The 24581-nt window shown below is 40.6% G+C and overlaps 1 protein-coding gene across 1 annotated transcript in view; it reads left to right on the top strand.

Annotated features, from left to right (window-relative positions):
- Impg1 (interphotoreceptor matrix proteoglycan 1) overlaps positions 1 to 24581 on the top strand; it is a 146353-nt gene that overhangs the window by 64997 nt on the left and 56775 nt on the right. The window contains 2 exon segments of the mRNA NM_023958.2: positions 1283 to 1353; positions 2406 to 2484. Coding sequence (NP_076448.2) covers positions 1283 to 1353; positions 2406 to 2484 — 150 coding nt within the window.

The raw sequence follows: 24581 nt of genomic DNA, 5'->3' as shown, positions 1-24581 counted from the left end.
ACATATCTTCTCATCCAGTAAACTTGTCAGGCTTTATAAGGAAACAGATGGCATATTCAAATAAGGCTAATTTAAAAAGAGTGAGAGACTGTCCATGAAAGTTTTTCCTTACTCAAAGGCATGGAACAGCCTCATAAGGCTAGAAGCAGCATGACCTCATTGCTACCTCTAGACAACACACCCAAGAGAGGGTTAGGAGCAATGATTCAATCTGTATAAGTCAATCTTCAAAGGGATCCAAAGAAGTAAACAAGATAATCTGATGTGCTCATGACCCCAAGAGGATACTGTGGGGGACCCAGGAGTCTAGAACTCACAGGCATCGCACATAGATAGTATAATAGATCACCAACCAATAGAAATGCCATTTCAGCACAGGATGGCATGAAACTATCATTCTCTGGCAGTTCTGTTATCTGATTTAGATCAGCAAAGCATCATCTCTGGAAATTGATGGGGAGGAGGGCTATGAAGCTACTGAAGCCACAAGTGAACAACTTCAGACTCATCGTTTATCATTTTAGGTTTATGTCTTTGTTAAGCTTTCTGAGAACCAGGAGGTAGTATGGAGTTTCCATAGATACTCATACCTTACAGTGTTAATATTAACCATTTCTTTCTTTCTTTCTTTGCAAGCTAAGCCATATTTTTAGGTCCCATTGGCCTAGCCTACCAGCCTTACTACTTGATCCAAATCCGTAGACTGAGTCTGGGAACCCTAAAAATTTTTAAACTACTATCCTTTTGTAATTGTTCTTATTATTTAATTGGCACATAATAAGCATATTCATGAGATATGATGTTATGATTGGATACATGCATATCACACAATGATCAAAGCAGTGTAATTATTGTATCTATCACCTCATTCACTATCATTTCTTTATGATGAGAGCATTTAAAACTTCTCGTATAGCAATTATGAAATAGACAATACATTATCATTAACTATAATCACCCCACTGAGCGACATAATTCTAGTATTTATTCCTTCTGCCTCCTTACACTGTTTGTTAAACTCATTAGCAACCTCCCCTGCCACCTCGACCTGTTCTTAGTGATTCTCATCACATAAGCATGCAAGATGCAACCCTATAATCTTCCTTCGGTGCATTATTCAGATTAGGAACCATTAGTCTGGAACTTCAGTATCTTAGTGATTTGTAACACTACTCCTTAGGAATTCACTATTACCACATTTTGGAACCTTAGCTGTTTTGTTACCTAAATCAAAAAGAAAAGAGAACTATTTTAGCCTTGTGATTTTTTTTTCTCACCCCAGAAGTTACTGAGCCACTCTTCAGACCTGTCACCCAATCAGAGCTGCCCAAGCCCCTTACTGATGTCACAGAGGTAAGTTTTGTGTCCTTCTGTTTAAGACCTTCCCATCAAATAATCAGCTTTATAGACTGAGTAGAAAAACACACTCTTTGTAATGTTAAATATTAAGTATTTTATGCTTTTAGGGCTGCAATTGAAAGCCCACTTCCAAGAACTGTGTTAACAGAAATTAATTCAAATTACATTTCAAATATTCTAAAATGCAGTTCCCTTAGATTTAGGTACCTATGCTCCATTTTGAGTCAGGTTGTACTCTGTTTAATAAAGCACATTTTAAATTTTATTTTGTACATTCAAGCATTTATTTGAAGAGGAACAGGAGACACAGGCATGGCATGGTATGCGTTTGGAGGTCAGGGGCCAATTTGCAGAAGTTGGTTCTCCTTTTCATTACGTGGTTCCCAGGATTGCACTCAGGCCACCAGGCTTAGCGGCCAGTGCCTTTTCCTGCTGATAAAACAGGCTAGTGCCTTTATCCAGGCAGATAAAACACATTTTTATGAACTAAAGTGAACAGTTAAAGCAAAACACAATACATAATATTTAACTTTGCTTCTCAGAAATTCCCTTTTAAATTTACTTTTAATTCCTAAGAGCTTACCTAAATTTTTATTTATGGGAGGTGGTAAATGCAAATTAGCATCTTAGAAACTGAAAGTAATCAATACAGCAGTTAGTTTGGTATTCAACTTAAAGCCCTGTCAATGACAGAGTTCTACAAGTTTTCACTGGAGTGTGCATAAGTAGGGATTCCACGTAAGCTCCATGCTCGCCCAAAATGAAAGAATTATAAGTTAAACCGTGACTGACACAATCCAAAGTATTTCCGTTATTAATTAGTTCTGTCCAGCAAGACCAGTCAGCCGTGAAACAAGAGATCAGGAAATAGATTGCCAGGCCAGGCTGTGTGGTCCTTTCAAGATATAGTTCCATAGAAAAATCATGCTAACAACAAAATCCTTCGCTTAAATTTGACTAACAGTATTACAAATACAAGTATAACTCTTCTCATACACAGAGAATCATCCGTTCTCAGCCGCTGCCTTTCTATATTCACTCCTCAGGATGTCACTTTGAGTCCAGAGCTTCCTTTCAGTGAACCTAGGCTTGAGAGTGTGGACAGAGATGGTCCTGACCTGCCTGGTGAGTTTCTTCCCATACAGTCAATGTTTGATGACAATGTTCCGGGGATTCATTAATGTTCTTTCTCAGATCCCTGGCAAAATCATCTCTACACTGGGAAGGTTTGTCTCTCCAGCATCAGCACCAGAAGAGAATACACCGCATAGCCCCCCGCTCCCTTCTGAGGGACACGATCCCCTCCAATCCAGCATCCTTCCTTTTGTCCTAATCACCAATCTCCCAGGAATCCTGGCAGCCATTTTTGGGTGTGGTGAGAGACACTGAAGCCAAAGCTACCCTAACTAATCTCTTCCAGGGTTGGAAACTGGGTGCACTGGGACAGAGGAGGTCATGAATCCATCCAAGTCCATGTCCCAGGCTTATGGCTACAGAGGACCGAACCAACCTGTACCTCAGTATATCATTCCTGCATGTCACTAACAGGCTCTCTTTTAAATGTTTTCTTATATTTTGTTTTAGAGAAAGAATTTCCCTATGAAACTCAGGCTGGACCAATCTTTCTGCCTGCTGGGAGGTAGACTTGAGCTACCTCACCTACTCACAAGAGCTTTTTAGTGTGAGCTACACATAAGAAAATCATGAAACATTGAAATCCTATTGACGGACACATTTTTCTTCTTTTATATTTATTTTTAACTTTTACCTTGTTGTTGCTGCTGCTGCTGCTGCTGCCGCTGTTGTTGTTGTTGTTGTTGTTGTTGTTGTTGTTGTTGTTGTTGTTGTTGTTGTTTTCTTAGAGACAAGCTCTTACTATATAGCCTTAGCTATATGTAGTGGCAAGCCTCCAACATGTGGCAGTCCTTTCCACTCTATTGGTTATCTGGTGAAAACACCCTTCAGGAAGCAGAAGGTCTGGGGATCTGAGGTTGATCAGCTCGCACTGTAGTTCTAAATCTGAATGCCTCTGGGGCTCTGTGAAAGCTGCATTTTCTAAGGCTTTTGTTGATGTTTTAGTTGGGACTCCTTATAAAATATTTCCTCAGTGCTAATTTCTTCATAAATTGCATGCAACAGGTAGGAAAATAATCACGGAATCTGATTTTGTGGAATACTGTGTAGGTCATGGTAGCAGAGCTTGCTACCAATGGAACTTAGTTTACATGATTACTGCCAAGAAAGTGTCCATCTCATATGTTAGCAGTTCTATGTTACAAATAAAGGTAACAGCTAAAAATAGCCATTTTTCCCCTGTCAATCTGACATTCGAGCAGTGGTTGGTGAAGACAGCTCTGCTCTACATGTGCCAGCCAGCAGAGCTCATCTGGTATTAAAGATCCATTTTTCTCAGTGACTTATGCACATTGTCGGGAAATCAGGGCTTAGTCAGAGCTGTTGGCTAGAGTTCCTATTCTCTTACACATGGGCCTCTCCATGAGAACGCTTGGGCTTCCTCACAGTTGTGTAGTGGTGTTGTAGGCCCAGAAACAGCATCGTTGCTTTCCTCGTGGTGTCTAGGCAGTCACAGAGACTCAAACATTAAAAAAGCACAGTCCTTAATTTTCAATGGAAGAAGCATTGAGGAATATTGAGATATTTATAATCAACCACAGTGAACATCCACCATCATTTTGGCCTTAAAATCATCTGTATACCTTTTGGTGAAATGGTTAATGCTGTCCCTGGATTCTTTTCTTTCATTATAAATCAGGAACTCTAATAAAATTGGCATTTCAGGTAGACAGAAATTATGATATATCTATGACAAATGCATTATCACACTTTCAAATTGCTTAACTATCCCCATACAAGAATACACCACAGAACACTATAGCTAAAAAGAATCTCAGAGATAATCCAGTTAAGCCTCTGTGCTTCAGAAAGGAGAAAAGCAAAGCTTGTGACAGGAAATTATTTGCACAAGGTCAGGATCAGGACCATCATTCAAATCTTCTCCAGGTTACACTGTATTTACCTTGGGTAGACTTAGCCTTTTAAAATAAAATTATCTTCAGTCTGATCAGATAGCTCGGCAGGAAAAGCGCTGGCTGCACTAGCTTACCAACCTGATTTCAATCTCTAAAAACCACAGAAAGCTAGATACAATGGCTCACATGTGTAATCCCAGCACTCCTGCTGAGATGCAAGGCAGAGACAAGAGAATCACACTGAAGCTCACGAGCCATCCGGTGTGGAATGGGAAGAAGGAGTAACAAGAGAAGCCTTGACTCCACAAAATGGAAGGAAAGAACCGGAACTACTCCCAAACATTATCTCTGAACCTCCACACTCCGTGACACACCCAGACCTGCAAATACAACATAAGGTGAAAATAATAATTTTAGAGCATCTTTTATTTATTATCTTAAATTTCATATTTACACAAATATAGGGAGATACATGTACACATACGCGCGCGCACGCACGCACGCACGCACACACACACACACACACACACACACACACACACACGGTATTTTGATCCCACACATCTCCAAGTTCCCCCTTCCACTCCCATGAACATTTTCCAACACATCCCCCTCCTACTTTCATGTAGTCTGTGTTTTATGTACCCTACTGATTACAATTAATGCTAACCGCTAAAATGTTGGCAGATCCTGTTGGCTTAATCCTGTGCAGGTCTTATACAAGACATCATAGCCACAGCAATTCCATTATCTCAATGACCAAGTCATGTCCAGGAGCCAGCATTTCCCTGCACACTTCCTATCTTCTGGGATGATCTCTGAGCCTTGGGAATGAGGCCAATACAGATGTCCCATTTAGGGCCAAGCACTCAGCAGTCACTTATTCTGTTATGAGTCTGCATTACCATTACCCACTCAAAATGAAGCTTCTCTGGCCAACACTAAGAGCAAGACACTCTGTGAGCTTAAACATAACCATTACAGGGCAGTTTCACAGTATGGCCATTTATGAAAACAACAGTCCCACAGGGCCATAGACTCTTCCCAGTGATAAGATATTGATCAACGTATAGATCCAGGCATGAAATCCTTCCTGGAGACCAGGCCTCATATCCAATCAAAAATTGTTTTATTACCCAAATATTCATCACACCACGTCTACACCAGTAGACATAGTGTGCCAGAGGAAGGTGAGTGCTAGAGCATGCCACGGGATCATTGGTTGTATCACTCGACAGGCAGACTGCATACCATCTTCTGACACTGTCATGGGAAGAGGGTTTACTGGTTAGTTGAGGTCGATAGCTCTCTGCCCCGTATCAAAACAAGAACTGTCCTCTGCAATAGCATCTTACCGTCTAGTAATAGTGTGCAACTCAGAGCAATAGCAAAATTGCTAATTGTCTTGGATGCCTCTGAGGTTTCCCCGGTCAATGGCGTGTAGAGGTGTATTTTCCGCCTGCACTGACATCTTATTTTATAATGCATGTTTCCCGACTTGGCCCATATTTTATTGTGCTGTTTTCTTGGTATTTAGTTTCTTGAGTTCGTTGCACATTCTAGATCCCTCTGTCAAATATATAAGTGGAAAATTTCTTGCTCCGCTCTATAGGCTGTCTCTTCATGTGATTGACAGTTTCCTTTGCTGGGCAACAGCTTTTCAATTTTATGAGGTCCCATTTGCTGATTATCCGTCTTTTGTCCTGAGCAATCAGTGTCCTATTCAGATTCAGCCTGTGTCCGTCTATACCTGGAAGTGTGTTTCATACCTTTTCCTTTAATAGATCCAGAGTTTCATGTCTTAGGTGGAGGTCCTTGTTCCATTTTGAGGTGAATTTAATGCAGGGTAAAAATTAAGTATTTCATTCTTTTAACTGTAGGTATCCAGTTTTCCTAGCACTATTTGTTGTAGATGCTGTCTTTTCTTTAATATTTATTTTAGCATCTATGTCAAATATCAGGTGGGCTATATGGCCTTGTGCCTGGATCCTCTACTCTATTGCCCTGATTGATGTGTCTGATTTTGCGCCACAAAAGCTGGTTTTATTTCTATGACTCTGTATTGTAATTTAAAATCCAGTAGTATTATTTTTGCTTTGGGTTGCTTTGGCTGTGTGGGGCAACTACTCTTAATCACTGAGCCACCTCTCAGGCACATTTTTAAGTGTGTGTGTGTGTGTGTGTGTGTGTGTGTGTGTGTATGTGTTTTAAATTGTGTATGTGTGCATGTGTGCACATGTGTGTGCTCACAGAGTTGGATTCTCCTGAAGCTAGAGTTACAGGTATTTGTGAAGCAACAAACATGGGTCCTGGGGAGCCAACTTGGTCCTCTACAAGAGAAGTACATGCTCTTAACCCTGAGATATTCCTCCACTAGAAGATTATTACTGGTTGTTATAGATCTGTTTAATTTGGCTTAATTTGGATAGGTCATATGTATCTAGAAGTTCATATATTTCTTTTAGATTTTCCAATTATGTGGAATATATGCCTTCAGAATAAGAGCTAATGAGTTATGAAGTCCATCAGTGTCTATATTATATTATGTATATTATATATTAATATTCTCCTTTCATCTCTAATTTTATTAATTTGGGTCTTCTGTCTTTCTTTTGGTTAGTTTGGTCAAGGGTTTCTCAATCTTTTCATTTCAAATAATCAACTTGTTCTTGATTCTAAAACAAATACCTTCCAAAAATCATCTTTAAACTGTTTTACCCTAAAATTGTATTTTTTTTACTTCACTATTCTGTACATTTTTATAAATAAGTGGGGCCTCTGCATCTCTATGAGGAAACTTGCTAGGGTTATCCATAACCACATGATACAGAAACAAATACAACTCCAAGCATCATGGGTAACTTGCAGATTCGTCTCCATCCTCACTTTATTTGACATTTTTTGCCCATGGCTCTCATAGACCACACATGTCTTGACTCTCATAGACCAGGCGTGTCTTCAATCTCCTGGCATTTATCCTTGTGTTTTGTGACTACACTTTCTTGATCTCTTGTACCTGGGTTTGCTTTATGTTCTTTTGCATGTTTATTAAAATCCTACTTCATATTTCAAAAGACATGGTGACTGAAACACATGCATTAAAAAGAAGGTTTTGTTTTAAAGAGTCAAAAGAAAAATGGAAAAGACACTTTTATTGAGGTGGTAATGTGTTGAAACTAAGTGTGCACTGCGTGTGTATTACACACAACTAAGTATTCATGTTAAAATGTTTGATTTTTATGTTGATTTTATATTGAGCTTCATCCCAATAACTTTTTAAAGAAGTCAGATGACTCTGCAGACAAAATCATATTGAAATGGAAATCATGTTTGCCTAAAATATGGCTCAGTTGATAGAGTCCTTGTCTGGCATACGCAAAGCCCTGGGTTTGCTATCCAACACATAATTTAACTAGATATGAAAGCTACAGAAGGAGGCTTAGGCCAGTCTGGGATATATGAAGCTCTGTTTCAGAGAAAGGGGAAAATGGAGATCATAAAGTTCTATGAATTTGCTTGAGGTAGAGTGTGGATTTGACTCCAAGCTTCGGAGCAAGCTGTGCAAGAGAGAAAATATAATCCGTCACGTAGTTCAGATATGCACACTTCCAGCATGGGAGCAGCCTTCTCCTGTGAATCTTCATCAAGGAGACAGTCTGGATCTGATGAACCATGTCCTGTTTTCATCAACTTCCCCAGCATGTGAAGCCGGCCTCAGGTGTTTTCCCCATGGCCTGGGCTGGGTGTCTGCAATGACTGCCAAAACCTACTTCATTACGGCAGTTTGGAGGGAAAGGTTCTGTCAGTCTGTCTAATGCAGTAGCTGTACTTCCTGGTTTTCAGCCAATGATCAGTAGGTGAAAATTATATCTTACAATGGCGCTTTTGATTAATATTCAGCAAGAAAAGTTATATTGCTGCCATGGGGCCAGTGTGCAAAATAGTCTATGTTGTCAATTAAGGATAGAACCACATTCATTCATCACCAGCCACGCTGGGAATAGGAATGACAACACTTAAGGAGAGATGGAAACTCCAACTCAGAAACCTTCTGAGAAAGAAAAGACATCTAGCCTTCTTATTCACAGGAATACACAGAAGAAAACAAAAATATAAAAATAAAACAGGAGTGCCAGGAACAAAAGGAAGGCTCCTGCCCCTCATCAAATCATCATGTCTACCAAGATGCTCAAAGCAAAATCACTGGCTGAGGAATGGTGTTCTGTCCCCAGTTCTGATCATACTGCTTACCATCACCATGTCATTCATTGTCATGACTACTCTTCTAGACGATGACCTGCAGTCCAGTCCTGTACGTTTCTGTTAACCCACAGCTCCTCTGATGAGCTATCTGCGTCTGTTTCCTAGATGGTGTTCATAGAAACCAACTGTTCCCTGGCTCCTTAAAAAAATGTCACATATACATCCCTATCACATTTACCACACAGTGTTGGAGTGACCGGGGTGTGTCTGGGATCTGTTACACAGAGTGAAAGAATATATTCTTGTTCCTTTTATACAGACTCCTATGCAAAGGAGTGTCTGTATGTGACTGTGGCTCACGATTCCTTGTCATCGCTGTCCTCATTGGACCTGTCAGCACTACAGTCAGTCACCTCCCAGACCACAGCCCTTCTCTACGCCAGGCTGCTGGCAGGGCCACAGACCTTCTCACATATTGAACAGCATTCCTTACTGGTAAATACTTTTTGTCAACATAAGAGTGTTGAAGAATGCTAATCAGCTCCATCTCATGTGATTTAACAACATCCACGCTGATTGGTGTAAATGGAAAGCATGAAATGAATGAAACTTGCAATAAGCCACTCTCCCAGTCAAAAAAAAAATTATTCACATATCCAAATACTCCATTAGGAGGGCTGGGCAGAAATGTTATTTAACTTGCTCTACTTTCAAATGAAAGGATAATAGGGAGATTTGAAAAAATTCATAAGACAACTCAGCTAAACTTTAAGCCACTGAGGAATACATATATATATATATATATACATATATATATATATATATATAGTTTTTCTGTATCAGAGAACATGGTCTTCATAAACGAGTAGACTGTAACAAATTTTATATATGGAGCTTGGCTGTAATTCAGTGGTAGAATGAATACTTAGCACACACAGGATCGTGGACAAGATCTAGAACACCAAAAACAAATAAACAAACAACTCTTACTCATAAAGTCTGTGAGAGAAATACCGTCTGAAAGAAGAAAAGGCAGCTATTCACCACAGGGGTGCAATTACTCTCCTGCCTCAGATATGACCACATGTTCCGCCACTGAGTGTTTGTATTCCCAAACACTAGACTTCTAGATTTGACCAAGATATGGGCAAAATAATAGAATCCTTGGAGAGATCAGTGCAAAATGTAATTGCCTGCCCCAAATTTGGCATTTCCCACAAATTCTTATTCTGACTTTCTGCCCTCTGCTGAGCGGATACTGATGCATCTCCCTCTCTGAGCCTGCTCTGCCGTCACATATACCCCCATCGGGAAGGTCAGTGTTCTGGGTTCCTTCATCGCCCCTCACCATCTTTCATAGAAGACATTTCTGTGTGGAGGTTTGTCTCTCTGTGGGTAGACATGATAAGAAAGGGAGGAAGTCGCCCCAGGTAGACTGATGGCTCCAACTCAAACCTCATGAGCCGTGCCCTTGTATAAACTTCTGCTAGTCAAATCCCCTTGCCCATCCCTTGGTGCCCCATGCAGCCAAGCCCAGACTCCCTGCTTACGATCACTCCCAATTCATTTTCCAAGCTGTGGACTGTAGTTCTTTCAAAGTTGTCATCTGTTTAATCTCCGTCCAACGTTTTACTGAACCCAGACCACATTTCTAGGATAAAATCTGCTGCTTTCTCAGGGACAAAGGCTGCTAGAGACCACTGACTTTAGCTGTGGTCTGCCTTCCACACCGACTGTCCTTCATGAGAGCCACTCATACTCACATTCAGATGATTCTACGCAGCAAATGGCTTGCAGGAATTCTCGAATTTCACTTATTTCTTGTTGATGCCACCATTTCTCCTTCTTTCATTTGGAGGACACTCTGTTTCTCCTCTCATGTTGGTTGGAAGATTAGTCCTTTACAGCTAAATTCCAGAGGCTCTGTAGGCCACAGATACAAAAACAGAATAAAAGAGACCTTTATGATTTCTCTTAATTAGTAGCAGCTCTCTGGGCTGCTGTGTTCATTTACTCATTCAAATACCAGAAAACACAGACATAGAAGAGTGAACAAAACAGATACAGCCCATAGCTCGTGGTTCTGTTTTCCCCAAAACAGACCTTGGGAAAAGAGTTCCCTTATAAGGAGTTTATCTTATAGATGTGCACAGGAAACTTGGGAAATGGGGAAGAGAATAAGAGAATAAAAGAAACCAAGACAGAAAGTTATCCGGGACCACTGGGACTGATCAGTGGTATGCGTATAAAACACAACAGTCTCAACAATAAAAAGTGAGATATAGAAATATAAAACAATTAATTATAAAAGTTCTTCTGGAGCTTGCTGGCCTGTGCCCATGACACTGACACACTGAAGGCTGAGACAGGAGGATGGCCAGTTCCAGGCTGGCCCGTAATGCATAGTGAGACACTGTCTGAAAAGAAAAAAAATTGATGATAACAAGTAGCACACAACTGACAAATAATAAAATCTATCATATTACACATTACCAGTCTGTATAGCTAACTGATTGCTAAGGAAGTAATGCTTAAACTCAGGTTAAACAACTGAAAGGCAGGGGTAGAGCTGGGCAGAGAAGTGGTGGACAGCGTTTGGGGCCGAGGGAAGTAGCTGAAGAAGGAAACATGTTTTATTGAAAAGATTAAAGAGACCTAGGTGAACCAGAGGAGTCAGGAACAATTAGTGATACAGTGATTGCCTTGCAAGCCCTGTCCAGAGTCATCAAAGGGTTTTACACAAAGAGCTGTCATTGCTTTCATTGAAATCCCTCATGGCTGTGTGTGAAGAGCTAGCCAGAGGTAGGTAAATGCAAACAGTCAATGGAAAAAGGCCTAACAATCATCCAGGGTGGAAATCTTGGTGGCAAGGACTCACACGGAAGGCAGGAGAGAAAAGCAGGTTGATTCGAGTGGTATTTGTAAGATGAAACCATTATGAGAATTCAGAACCTTGAATGGACTCAGCAAGGCTGGCTGAATGGATTTCCATTCTGGGCACATAAGTGGGAAATAATAACCTATAACAGCAGTTACTGCTCAACTCCAGCAAACGGCTGCTGCCTGTGCACTATGGACATTCACAGCCTGCTTATTGCCTCAGAGTCATGTGCCAATCAAATGCATCCCAGGAGACTCCAGCCTTTACTGCTTCCCAGATATTTTTTTATTGGCCTTTTTTCTTTATTTACATTTCAAATGATATCCTCTTTCCAGGTTTCCCCTTCTAAAATCCCCTATCCCATCTCCTTCCCCTGCTTCTATGAGGGTATTCACCCACCCACACACCCACGCCCTCCCTGCCCTGGCATTCCCCTGCACTGGGGTATTGAGCTTACACAGGACCAAGGACCTCTCCTCTGGAGTCATGGGTCACTCCATGTATAATCTTTGATTGGTGGTTTAGTCCCTGGGAGCACTGGGGGGTCTGATTGGTTGATATTATTTTTCTTTTTATGGATTGCAAATTCCTTCAGCTCCTTCAGTCCTTTCTTTAACTCCTCCATTGGGTACCCCATGCTCAATCCAATGGTTAGCTGCAAGCATCCAGCTCTGTATTTGTCAGATTCTGGCAAATACAGTCAGGAGACAGCTATTATCAGGCTCCTTCAAGCGAGAGGATCTTGGCATCTGGGTTTGTTGTCTGTATAAGGGATGGATCTCCGTGTGTGGCAGTCTCTAGATGGCCTTTCGTTCAGTCTCTGTTCCACACTATGACTACATATTTCCTCCCTTGAGTATAGTGTTCCCCTTCTAAAAAGGACTGAAGCATGCACGTTTTGGTCTTCCTTCTTCTTGAACTTCATGTGGCTGTGAATTGTATCTTGGGTATTCCAAGCTTTTGGACCAATATCCACTTTTCAGTGAGTACAAACCATGTGTGTTCTTCTGTAACCGGGTTACCTCACTCGGAATGCTATTTTCTAGTTCCATCCATTTGCCTAATAATTTCATGAAATCATTGTTTTTAATAGCTCCATTGTGTAAATGTATCACATTTTCTGTATCCATTCTTCCATCTAAGGACTCTGGGTTCTTTCCAGCTTCTGGTTGCTTCCATTAATGAACATAAGGTTGCTATGAAGATAATGGAGCATGTGCCCTTGTTATAGGTTGGAGCATCTTTTTGGATATATGTCTAGGAGTGGTCTAGCTGCGTCCTCAGGTAGAACTAGGTCCAATTTTCTGAAAAACCACCAGAAAGATTTCCAGAGTGGTTGTACCAGCTTACAATCCCACCAACAATGGAGGAGTGTTCCTCTTTCTCCACATCCTTGCCAGCATCTGCTCTCACCTGAGTTTTGGATCTTAACCATTCTGAGTAGTGTGAGGTAGAATCTCAGGGTTGTTTTGATTTGCATTTTCCTGATGACTAAGGATGTTGAACGTTTCTTTATGTGCTTCTCAGCCATTTGGTATTCCTCAGCTGAGAACTCTTTGTTGAGCTCAGTACCCCATATTTTATAGGGTTATTTTGTTCTCTGGAGTTTAACTTCTTGAATTGTTTGTATATGTTGGATATTAGCCCTCTATCAGATGCAGGATTGGTAAAGATCTTTCCCAAATCTGTTGGTTGCTGTTTTATCCTATAGACAGTGTCCTTTGCCTTACAGAAGCTTTGCAACTTTATAAGGTCCCATTTATTGATTCTTGATCTTAGAGCAGAAGCAATTGGTATTCTGTTCAGGAAAATTTCACCTGTGCCCATGTGTTCAAGACTCTTCCCCACTTAGTTTCAGTGTATCTGGTTTTATGTGGAGGTCCTTGATCCAGTTGGACTTGAGCTTTGTACAGGGCAATAAGAATGGATCAATTCTACATTATGACTGTCAGTTGAAGTTGAACCAGGACCATTTGTTGAAATGCTATCTTTTTTCCATTGGATGGTTTTAGCTCCTTTGTCCAAGATCAAGTGACCATACACGTGTGAGTTCATTTCTGGGCCTTCAATTCTATTTCACTGATCTACCTACCTGTCGCTGTAGCAATACAATACATTTTTTTATCACTATTGCTCTGTAATACACTTGTAGCTTAGGGATGGTGATTCCCCCAGAAGTTCTTTTATTGTTGAGAATAGTTTTTGCTACACTGTGTATTTTGTTATTCCAAATGAATTTTCAAATTGCTCTTTCTAACTCTGTGAAGAATTGAGTGGGAATTTTGATGAGGATTGCATTGAATCTGTAAATTGTTTTTGTAAAAATGACCATTTTTACTATATTAATCCTGCTAATCCAGCAGCGTGGGAGATCTTTCCATCTTCTAAGATCTTCTTTTATTTCTTTCTTCAGAAACTTGAAGTCCTTGTCAGACAGATCTTTCACTTGCTTGGCTAAAGTCACCCCAAGGTATTTTATATTATTTGTGACTATTGTGAAGGGTGCCATTTTCCTAATTTCTTTCTCAACCTGTTTATCCTTTGAGTAGAGGAAGGCTACTGATTCGTTTGAGTTAATTTTATATCCAGCCACTTTGCTGAAGGTGTTCATCAGTTGGAGGAGTTCTCTGGTGGAATTTTTGGGGTCACATAACTATACTATCATATCATCTGCAAAAAGTGGCATTTTAACTTCTTCCTTTCCAACTTGTATCACTTTGACCTCCTTTTGTTGTCTAGTTGCTCTGGCTAGGACTTAGAGTACTGTACTGAATGGGTAGGGAGAGAGTGGGCAGCCTTGTCTAGCCCCTGATTTTAGTGAGATTACTTCAAGTTTCTCTCCATTTAGTCTGATGTTGGCTACTGGTTTGCTGTATATTGCTTTTACTATGTTTAGGCATGGGCCTGAATTCCTGATCTTCCCAAGACTTTTATCATGAAGGGATGTTGAATTTTGTCACATGCTTTCTCAGAATCTAGTGAAATTATCATGTTTTTTCCCTTGAATTTGTTGTATAGTGGATTATGTTGATGAATTTCTGTATATAAAACCATCCCTGCATCCCTGGGATGAAACCTACTTGTTCATGATGGATGACCATTTTGATGTGTTCTTGGATTTAGTTTGCAAAAATTTTATTGAGTATTTTGGCATAGATATTCATAAGGGAAATTGGTCTGAAATTCTCTTTCTTTGTTGGGTCTTTGTGTGGTTTAGGTATGAGTGTAATTGTAGCTTCATAAAACAAATTGGGTAGTGGTCCTTCTCTTTCTATTTTTTTTATTAACTTGAGTATTTCTTATATACATTTCAAGTGTTATTCCCTTTCCCGGTTTCCGGGCAAACATCCCCCTCCCCCCTCCCCTTCCTTATGGGTGTTCCCCTCCCAACCCTCCCCCCATTGCCGCCCTCCCCCCATAGTCTAGTTCACTGGGGGTTCAGTCTTAGCAGGACCCAGGGCTTCCCCTTCCACTGGTGCTCTTACTAGGATATTCATTGCTACCTATGGAGTCAGAGTCCAGGGTCAGTCCATGTATAGTCTTTAGGTAGTGGCTTAGTCCCTGGAAGCTCTGGTTGCTTGGCATTGTTGTACTTTTGGGGTCTCGAGCCCCTTCAAGCTCTTCCAGTTCTTTCTCTGATTCCTTCAACGGGGGACCTATTCTCAGTTCAGTGGTTTGCTGCTGGCATTCGCCTCTGTATTTGCTGTATTCTGGCTGTGTCCCTCAGGAGCGATCTACATCCGGCTCCTGTCGGTCTGCACTTCTTTGCTTCATCCATCTTGTCTAATTGGGTGGCTGTATATGTATGGGCCACATGTGGGGCAGGCTCTGAATGGGTGTTCCTTCAGTCTCTGTTTTAATCTTTGCCTCTCCCTTCCCTGCCAAGGGTATTCTTTTTCCTCATTTAAAGAAGGAGTGAAGCATTCACATTTTGATCATCCGTCTTGAGTTTCGTTTGTTCTAGGGATATAGGGTAATTCAAGCATTTGGGCTAATAGCCACTTATCAATGAGTGCATACCATGTATGTCTTTCTGTGATAGGGTTAGCTCACTCAGGATGATATTTTCCAGTTCCAACCATTTGCCTACGAATTTCATAAACTCGTTTTTGATAGCTGAGTAATATTCCATTGTGTAGATGTACCACATTTTCTGTATCCATTCCTCTGTTGAAGGGCATCTGGGTTCTTTCCAGTTTCTGGCTATTATAAATAAGGCTGCGATGAACATAGTGGAGCACGTGTCTCTTTTATATGTTGAGGCATCTTTTGGGTATATGCCCAAGAGAGGTATAGCTGGATCCTCAGGCAGTTCAATGTCCAATTTTCTGAGGAACCTCCAGACTGATTTCCAGAATGGTTTTACCAGTCTGCAATCCCACCAACAATGGAGGAGTGTTCCTCTTTCTCCACATCCTCGCCAGCATCTGCTGTCACCTGAGTTTTCGATCTTAGCCATTCTCACTGGTGTGAGGTGAAATCTCAGGGTTGTTTTGATTTGCATTTCCCTTATGACTAAAGATGTTGAACATTTCTTTAGGTGTTTCTCAGCCATTCGGCATTCCTCAGCTGTGAATTCTTTGTTTAGCTCTGAACCCCATTTTTTAATAGGGTTATTTGTTTCCCTGCGGTCTAACTTCTTGAGTTCTTTGTATATTTTGGATATAAGGCCTCTATCTGTTGTAGGATTGGTAAAGATCTTTTCCCAATCTGTTGGTTGCCGTTTTGTCCTAACCACAGTGTCCTTTGCCTTACAGAAGCTTTGCAGTTTTATGAGATCCCATTTGTCGATTCTTGATCTTAGAGCATAAGCCATTGGTGTTTTGTTCAGGAAATTTTTTCCAGTGCCCATGTGTTCCAGATGCTTCCCTAGTTTTTCTTCTATTAGTTTGAGTGTGTCTGGTTTGATGTGGAGGTCCTTGATCCACTTGGACTTAAGCTATGTACAGGGTGATAAGCATGGATTGATCTGCATTCTTCTACATGTTGCCCTCCAGTTGAACCAGCACCATTTGCTGAAAATGCTATCTTTTTTCCATTGGATGGTTTTGGCTCCTTTGTCAAAAATCAAGTGACCATAGGTGTGTGGGTTCATTTCTGGGTCTTCAATTCTATTCCATTGGTCTATCTGTCTGTCTCCGTACCAATACCATGCAGTTTTTATCACTATTGCTCTGTAATACTGCTTGAGTTCAGGGATAGTGATTCCCCCTGAAGTCCTTTTATTGTTGAGGATAGCTTTAGCTATCCTGGGTTTTTTGTTATTCCAGATGAATTTGCAAATTGTTCTGTCTAACTCTTTGAAGAATTGGATTGGTATTTTGATGGAGATTGCATTGAATCTGTAGATTGCTTTTGGTAAAATGGCCATTTTTACTATATCAATCCTGCCAATCCATGAGCATGGGAGATCTTTCCATCTTCTGAGGTCTTCTTCAATTTCTTTCCTCAGTGTCTTGAAGTTCTTATTGTACAGATCTTTTACTTGCTTGGTTAAAGTCACACCGAGGTACTTTATATTATTTGGGTCTATTATGAAGGGTGTCGTTTCCCTAATTTCTTTCTCGGCTTGTTTCTCTTTTGTATAGAGGAAGGCAACTGATTTATTTGAGTTAATTTTATACCCAGCCACTTTGCTGAAGTTGTTTATCAGCTTTAGTAGTTCTCTGGTGGAACTTTTGGGATCACTTAAATATACTATCATGTCATCTGCAAATAGTGATATTTTGACCTCTTCTTTTCCGATCTGTATCCCTTTGATCTCCTTTTGTTGTCTGATTGCTCTGGCTAGAACTTCAAGAACTATATTGAATAAGTAGGGAGAGAGTGGGCAGCCTTGTCTAGTCCCTGATTTTAGTGGGATTGCTTCAAGTTTCTCTCCATTTAGTTTAATGTTAGCAACTGGTTTGCTGTATATGGCTTTTACTATGTTTAGGTATGGGCCTTGAATTCCTATTCTTTCCAGGACTTTTATCATGAAGGGGTGTTGAATTTTGTCAAATGCTTTCTCAGCATCTAATGAAATGATCATGTGGTTCTGTTCTTTCAGTTTGTTTATATAATGGATCACGTTGATGGTTTTCCGTATATTAAACCATCCCTGCATGCCTGGGATGAAGCCTACTTGATCATGGTGGATGATTGTTTTGATGTGCTCTTGAATTCGGTTTGCCAGAATTTTATTGAGTATTTTTGCGTCGATATTCATAAGGGAAATTGGTCTGAAGTTCTCTTTCTTTGTTGTGTCTTTGTGTGGTTTAGGTATAAGAGTAATTGTGGCTTCGTAGAAGGAATTCGGTAGGGCTCCATCTGTTTCAATTTTGTGGAATAGTTTGGATAATATTGGTATGAGGTCTTCTATGAAGGTTTGATAGAATTCTGCACTAAACCCGTCTGGACCTGGGCTCTTTCTGGTTGGGAGACCTTTAATGACTGCTTCTATTTCCTTAGGAGTTATGGGGTTGTTTAACTGGTTTATCTGTTCCTGATTTAACTTCGATACCTGGTATCTGTCTAGGAAATTGTCCATTTCCTGAAGATTTTCAAGTTTTGTTGAATATAGGTTTTTATAGTAACATCTGATGATTTTTTGAATTTCCTCTGAATCTGTAGTTATGTCTCCCTTTTCATTTCTGATTTTGTTAATTTGGACGCACTCTCTGTGTCCTCTCGTTAGTCTGGCTAAGGGTTTATCTATCTTATTGATTTTCTCAAAGAACCAACTTTTGGTTCTGTTGATTCTTTCTATGGTCCTTTTTGTTTCTACTTGGTTGATTTCAGCTCTGAGTTTGATTGTTTCCTGCCTTCTACTCCTCCTGAGTGTATTTGCTTCTTTTTGTTCTAGAGCTTTTAGGTGTGCTGTCAAGCTGCTGACATATGCTCTTTCCTGTTTCTTTCTGCAGGCACTCAGCGCTATGAGTTTTCCTCTTAGCACAGCTTTCATTGTGTCCCATAAGTTTGGGTATGTTGTACCTTCATTTTCATTAAATTCTAAAAAGTTTTTAATTTCTTTCTTTATTTCTTCCTTGACCAGGTTATCATTGAGTAGAGCATTGTTCAATTTCCACGTATATGTGGGCATTCTTCCCTTATTGTTATTGAAGACCAGTTTTAGGCTGTGGTGGTCCGATAGCACGCATGGGATTATTTCTATCTTTCGGTACCTGTTGAGGCCCGTTTTTTGACCAATTATATGGTCAATTTTGGAGAAAGTACCATGAGGAGCTGAGAAGAAGGTATATCCTTTTGCTTTAGGATAGAATGTTCTATAAATATCCGTTAAGTCCATTTGGCTCATGACTTCTCTTAGTCTGTCGACATCACTGTTTAATTTCTGTTTCCATGATCTGTCCATTGATGAGAGTGGGGTGTTGAAATCTCCCACTATTATTGTGTGAGGTGCAATGTGTGTTTTGAGCTTTAGTAAGGTTTCTTTTACGTATGTAGGTGCCCTTGTATTTGGGGCATAGATATTTTGGATTGAGAGTTCATCTTGATGGATTTTTCCTTTGATGAATATGAAGTGTCCTTCCTTATCTTTTTTGATGAATTTTAGTTGAAAATTGATTTTATTTGATATTAGAATGGCTACTCCAGCTTGCTTCTTCTGACCATTTGCTTGGAAAGTTGTTTTCCAGCCTTTCACTCTGAGGTAGTGTCTGTCTTTGTCTCTGAGGTGTGTTTCCTGTAGGCAGCAGAATGCAGGGTCCTCGTTGCGTATCCAGTTTGTTAATCTATGTCTTTTTATTGGGGAGTTGAGGCCATTGATATTGAGAGATATTAAGGAATAGTGATTATTGCTTCCCGTTATATTCATATTTGGATATGAGGTTATGTTTGTTTGCTTTCATTCTCTTTGTTTTGTTGCCAAGACGATTAGTTTCTTGCTTCTTCTAGGGTATAGCTTGCCTCCTTATGTTGGGCTTTACCATTTATTATCCTTTGTAGTGCTGGATTTGTAGAAAGATATTGTGTAAATTTGGTTTTGTCATGGAATATCTTGGTTTCTCCATCAATGTTAATTGAGAGTTTTGCTGGATACAGTAACCTGGGCTGGCATTTGTGTTCTCTTAGGGTCTGTATGACATCAGTCCAGGATCTTCTGGCCTTCATAGTTTCTGGCGAGAAGTCTGGTGTGATTCTGATAGGTCTCCCTTTATATGTTACTTGACCTTTTTCCCTTACTGCTTTTAATATTCTTTCTTTATTTTGTGCGTTTGGTGTTTTGACAATTATGTGACGGGAGGTGTTTCTTTTCTGGTCCAATCTATTTGGAGTTCTGTAGGCTTCTTGTATGTCTATGGGTATCTCGTTTTTTAGGTTAGGGAAGTTTTCTTCTATGATTTTGTTGAAGATATTTACTGGTCCTTTGAGCTGGGAGTCTTCACTCTTCTATACCTATTATCCTTAGGTTTGATCTTCTCATTGAGTCCTGGATTTCCTGTATGTTTTGGACCAGTACCTTTTTCCGCTTTACATTATCTTTGACAGTTGAGTCAATCATTTCTATGGAATCTTCTGCTCCTGAGATTCTCTCTTCCATCTTGTATTCTGTTGGTGAAGCTTGTATCTACAGCTCCTTGTCTCTTCTTTTGGTTTTCTATCCAGGGTTGTTTCCATGTGTTCTTTCTTGATTGCTTCTATTTCCATTTTTAATTCCTTCAACTGTTTGATTGTGTTTTCCTGGAATTCTTTCAGGGATTTTTGTGTCTCCTCTCTATGGGCTTCTACTTGTTTATTTATGTTTTCCTGGAATTCTTTCAGGCATTTTTGCGATTCCTCTCTGTAGGCTTCTACTTGTTCTCTAAGGGAGTTCTTCACGTCTTTCTTGAAGTCCTCCAGCATCATGACCAAAAATGATTTTGAAACTAGATCTTGCTTTTCTGGTGTGTTTGGATATTCCATGTTTGTTTTGATGGGAGAATTGGGCTCCAATGGTGCCATGTAGTCTTGGTTTCTGTTGCTTGGGTTCCTGTGCTTGCCTCTCGCCATCAGATTATCTCTAGTGTTACTTTGTTCTGCTATTTCTGACAGTGGCTAGACTGTCCTATAAGCCTGTGTGTCAGGAGTGCTGTAGACCTGTTTTCCTCTCTTTCAGCCAGTTATGGGGACAGAGTGTTCTGCTTTCGGGCGTGTAGTTTTTCCTCTCTACAGGTCTTCAGCTGTTCCTGTGGGCCTGTGTCTTGAGTTGCAGTGGCAGCAACCAGGAAGACCTGTGCCGCCCCTTCCGGGAGCTTCAGTGCACCAGGGTTCCAGATGGCCTTTGGCTTTTTCCTCTGGCGTCCGAGATGTGTGTGCAGAGAGCAGTCTCTTCTGGTTTCCCAGGCTTGTCTGCCTCTCTGAAGGTTTAGCTCTCCCTCCCACGGGATTTGGGTGCAGAGAACTGTTTATCCGGTCTGTTTCCTTCAGGTTCCGGCAGTGTCTCAGGCAGGGGTCCTGCCGCTCCTGGGCCCTCCCCCACGGGAGCCCAGAGGCCTTATACAGTTTCCTCTTGGGCCAGGGATGTGGGCAGGGGTGAGCAGTGTTGATGGTCTCTTCCACTCTGCAGCCTCAGGAGTGCCCACCTGACCAGGCGGTTGGGTCTCTCTCTCACGGGGTCTGGGAGCAGAGAGCTGCTGCGGGCCGGGATCCGCGGGTGTGGGACTTCCGGTAAACACAGAACGTGCCGGGTCCTAGAGGAATTCTGCTTCCGTGTGTCCCAAGCTCACCAGGCAGCTTTCTTGCAGCAGAAAAGTTGGTCTTACCTGTGGTCCCGAGGCTCAAGTTTGCTCGTGGGGTGCTGCCCACGGGCTCTCTGCAGTGGCAGCAACCAGGAAGGCCTGTGCCGCCCCTTCCGGGAGCTTCAGTGCCTTCTCTTTCTATTTTATGGAATAGTTTGAAGAGTATTGGTATTAGGTCTTTGAAGGTCTGATAGAATTCAGCACTAAACCCATCTGGTCCTGGGCTTTGTTAGTTGGGAGACTTTTAATACTGCTTCTATTTCTTTAGGTGTTATAAGACTATTTAGATGGTTTATCTGATCCTGATTTAACTTTGGTACCTAGTAACTGTCAAAAAAAATTGTCCATTTCATCCTGATTTTCCAGTCTTGCTGAGTATAGGCTTTTGAAGTAGGATCTGATGATTTTTTGGACTTCCTCAGTTTTTATTGTTAGGTCTCCCTTTTCATTTCTGATTTTGTTAATTTGGATACTGTCTCTGGTTAGTCTGACTAAGGTTTTATCTAACGTGTTGATCTTTTTCAAAGAACCAGCTCCTGGTTTTCTTGATTTTTTTTTTTTGTATAGTTCTTTTTGTTTCTACTTGGTTGATTTCAGCCATGAGTTTGATTATTTCCTGCCTTCTACTCCTCTTGGGTGTATTTGCTTCTTTTTGTTCTATAGCTTTCAGGTGTGCTGTCAAGCTGATGTATGCTCTCTCCAGTTTCCTTTCGAAGGCATTCAGAGCTATGAGTTTTCCCCTTAGCACTGCTTTCATTGTGTCCCATAAGTTTGGGTATGTTGTATCTTCATTTTCATAAAATTCTAAAAAGTCTTTAATTTCTTTATTTCTTCCTATACCCAATTATCTTTGTATAGAGCATTGTTCAGCTTCCATGTATATGTGTGCTTTCTGTTGTTTTTAGTGTTATTGAAGACCAACCTTAGTCCATGGTGATCTGATAAAATGTATGGGATTGTTTCACTTTTCTTATATCTGTTGAGGCGTGTTTTGTGACCAATTATATGGTCAGTTTTGGAGAAAGTACCATGAGGTGCTAAGAAGAAGGTATATTCCTTTGTTTTAGGATGAATTGCTCTATAGATATCTGTTAAATCCATTTGGTTCATAACTTCTGTTAGATTCATTGTGTCTGTTTATTTTCTGTTTCCATTATCTGTCCATTGATTAGAGTGGAGTGTTGAAGTTTCCAACTATTATTCTGTGAGGTACAATTTATAGTTTGAGCTTTGTAAAGTTTCTTTTATGCAGGTAGGTGCTCTTGCATTTGGAGCATAGATGTTCAGAATTAAGAGTTCATCTTGGTAGATTTTTCCTTTGATAAGTATAAAGTGTCCTTCCTTTTCTTTTTTGATAACTTTTGGTTGAAAGTCAATTTTATTCGATATTAGAAGGCTACTCCAGCTTGTTTCTTGGGACCATTTGCTTGGAATTTCTTTTTCCCAGCATTTTACTCTGAGTTAGTATCCATCTTTGTCACTGAGATGCATTTTCTGTATACAGCAAAATGCTTGGTCCTCTTTACATATCCAGTATGTTAGTCAGTGTCTTTTATTTGGGAATTGAGTCCATTGATGTTAAGAGGTATTAATGAAAAGTGATTGCTGCTTCTAGGTGAAATTATGTTTGTGTGGCTATCTTGTTTTGGGCTTGTTGAAAGATTACTTTCTTGCTTTTTCTAGGATGTAGTTTCCCTCCTTGTGTTGGAGTTTTCCATCTCTTATCCTTTATAGGGCTGGATTTGTGGAAAGATATTGTGTAAATTTGGTTTTGTCATGGAATATCTTGGTTTTCCCATCTATGTAAATTGAGAGTTTTGCTGGATATAGTACCCTGGGGTGGCATTTCGGTTCTCTTATGGTCTGTATGACATCCTTTATGCCCAGGATCTTCTGGCTTTCACGGTCTCTGGTGAGAAGTCTGGTGTAATTCTGAGAGCTCTGCCTTTATATGTCACTTCACCTTTTTCCTGTACTGCTTTTAATATACTTTCTTTGTTTTGTGCATTTGGTATTTTGATTATCATGTGACAGGAGGAATTTCTTTTCTGGTTCAGTTTGTTTGGAGTTCTGCAGGCTTCTTGTATGTATGTTCATGGGCATCTCTTTCTTTAGGTTAGGGAAGTTTTCTCCTATTATTTTGTTAAAGATATTTACTGAACCTTTAAGTTGGGAACCTTTGCTCTCTTCTATACCTATTATCCTTGGGTGTGGTCTTCTCATTGTGTCCTGGGTTTCCTGGATATTTTTGGTTAAGAGCTTTTAGCATTTTCCATTATTTTTGACAGTTGTGTCAATGTTTTCTATGGTATCTTCTGCCCCTGAGATTCTCTCTTTTATCTCTTGTATTTCTTGTTGATGTGTGCATCTATAACTCCTGATCTCTTCCCTAGGTTTTCTAGCTCCAGGGTTGTCTCCCTTTGTGATTTCTTTATTGTCTCTATTTCCATTTTTAGTTCCTGTACGGTTTTGTTTAACTCCTTCACCTGTTTGGTTGTGTTTTCCTATAATTCTTTAAGGGAATTTTGTGTTTCAGAGAAAGCCTTCTTTAAGGGTTTCTACCTGTTTGCCTGTGTTGTCCTGTATTTCTTTAAGGGAATTATGTATGTCCTTCTTAAAGTCATCTAACATTATTATGAGATATGATTTTAAATCCAAATCTTGCATTTCCAGTGTGTTGAGGTATTCAGGACTTGCTGTGGTAGGAGAACTGGGTTCTGTTGGTGCCAAGTAGCCTTGGTTTCTGTTGCTTAGGTCCTTGTACTTGCCTCTCATCATCTTGTGATCTCTGGTGTTAGAGCAGCCTGTCTCTCCTCTGAACCTTTGAGCCTGTGATCTTAGGTAAGTCGGCACTCCTGGGAGACCAGCTCTCTGGGTGGGATTTGGGTCTAGAAGGCTGTGTCACCAGGTTAACTCTAGAGTGCACAAATGGAGACTGGAAGGAGCCTCTCCCCATTTGCTCCAGGTTTCCTGAACCCTGTGGTCTCTTGGCAGGTCCCTCTTTGGCCAGTTAATAGGAGTTAAAATGTTTGTCTCACCTGTGGACTTACAAGTGTCAGCAATCCTGGGAGACCATCTCTCTCCAGGCAGGATTTGGGTCTGCAGAACTGTGCCACACAGTATTAACTCCGAGGTGCACAGATTGCTTCCCAGATTTTTAATAAGGCTATTTTCATCAGTACCACTCAATTTTGTTGGTGGAAGTTCACAGTTTGTGTGTGTGTGTGTGTGTGTGTGTGTGTGTGTGTGTGTGTGCTTGCTTGCTTGCTTGAGTACATGCATGTGTGTACATGTGTGTGTTTAGGGGTGGAAGTAAAGACAGGGTCTAACTATGAGTCCTGAGTTGACCTCTCCATTCACTCCCTTGCTCCACTTCCTGTGCTGCTGGATTTGTAGATATGCACCTCCACGCTCAGATTATTGATTCAC

The sequence above is a fragment of the Rattus norvegicus genome, chromosome 8, assembly GCF_021556685.1.
Source record: "Rattus norvegicus strain SHRSP/BbbUtx chromosome 8, alternate assembly SHRSP_T2T, whole genome shotgun sequence".
Lineage (NCBI taxonomy): Eukaryota > Metazoa > Chordata > Mammalia > Rodentia > Muridae > Rattus > Rattus norvegicus.
Note: the sequence above shows the minus strand (reverse complement) of the source record. Positions and strands in the feature narration are given on the sequence as shown.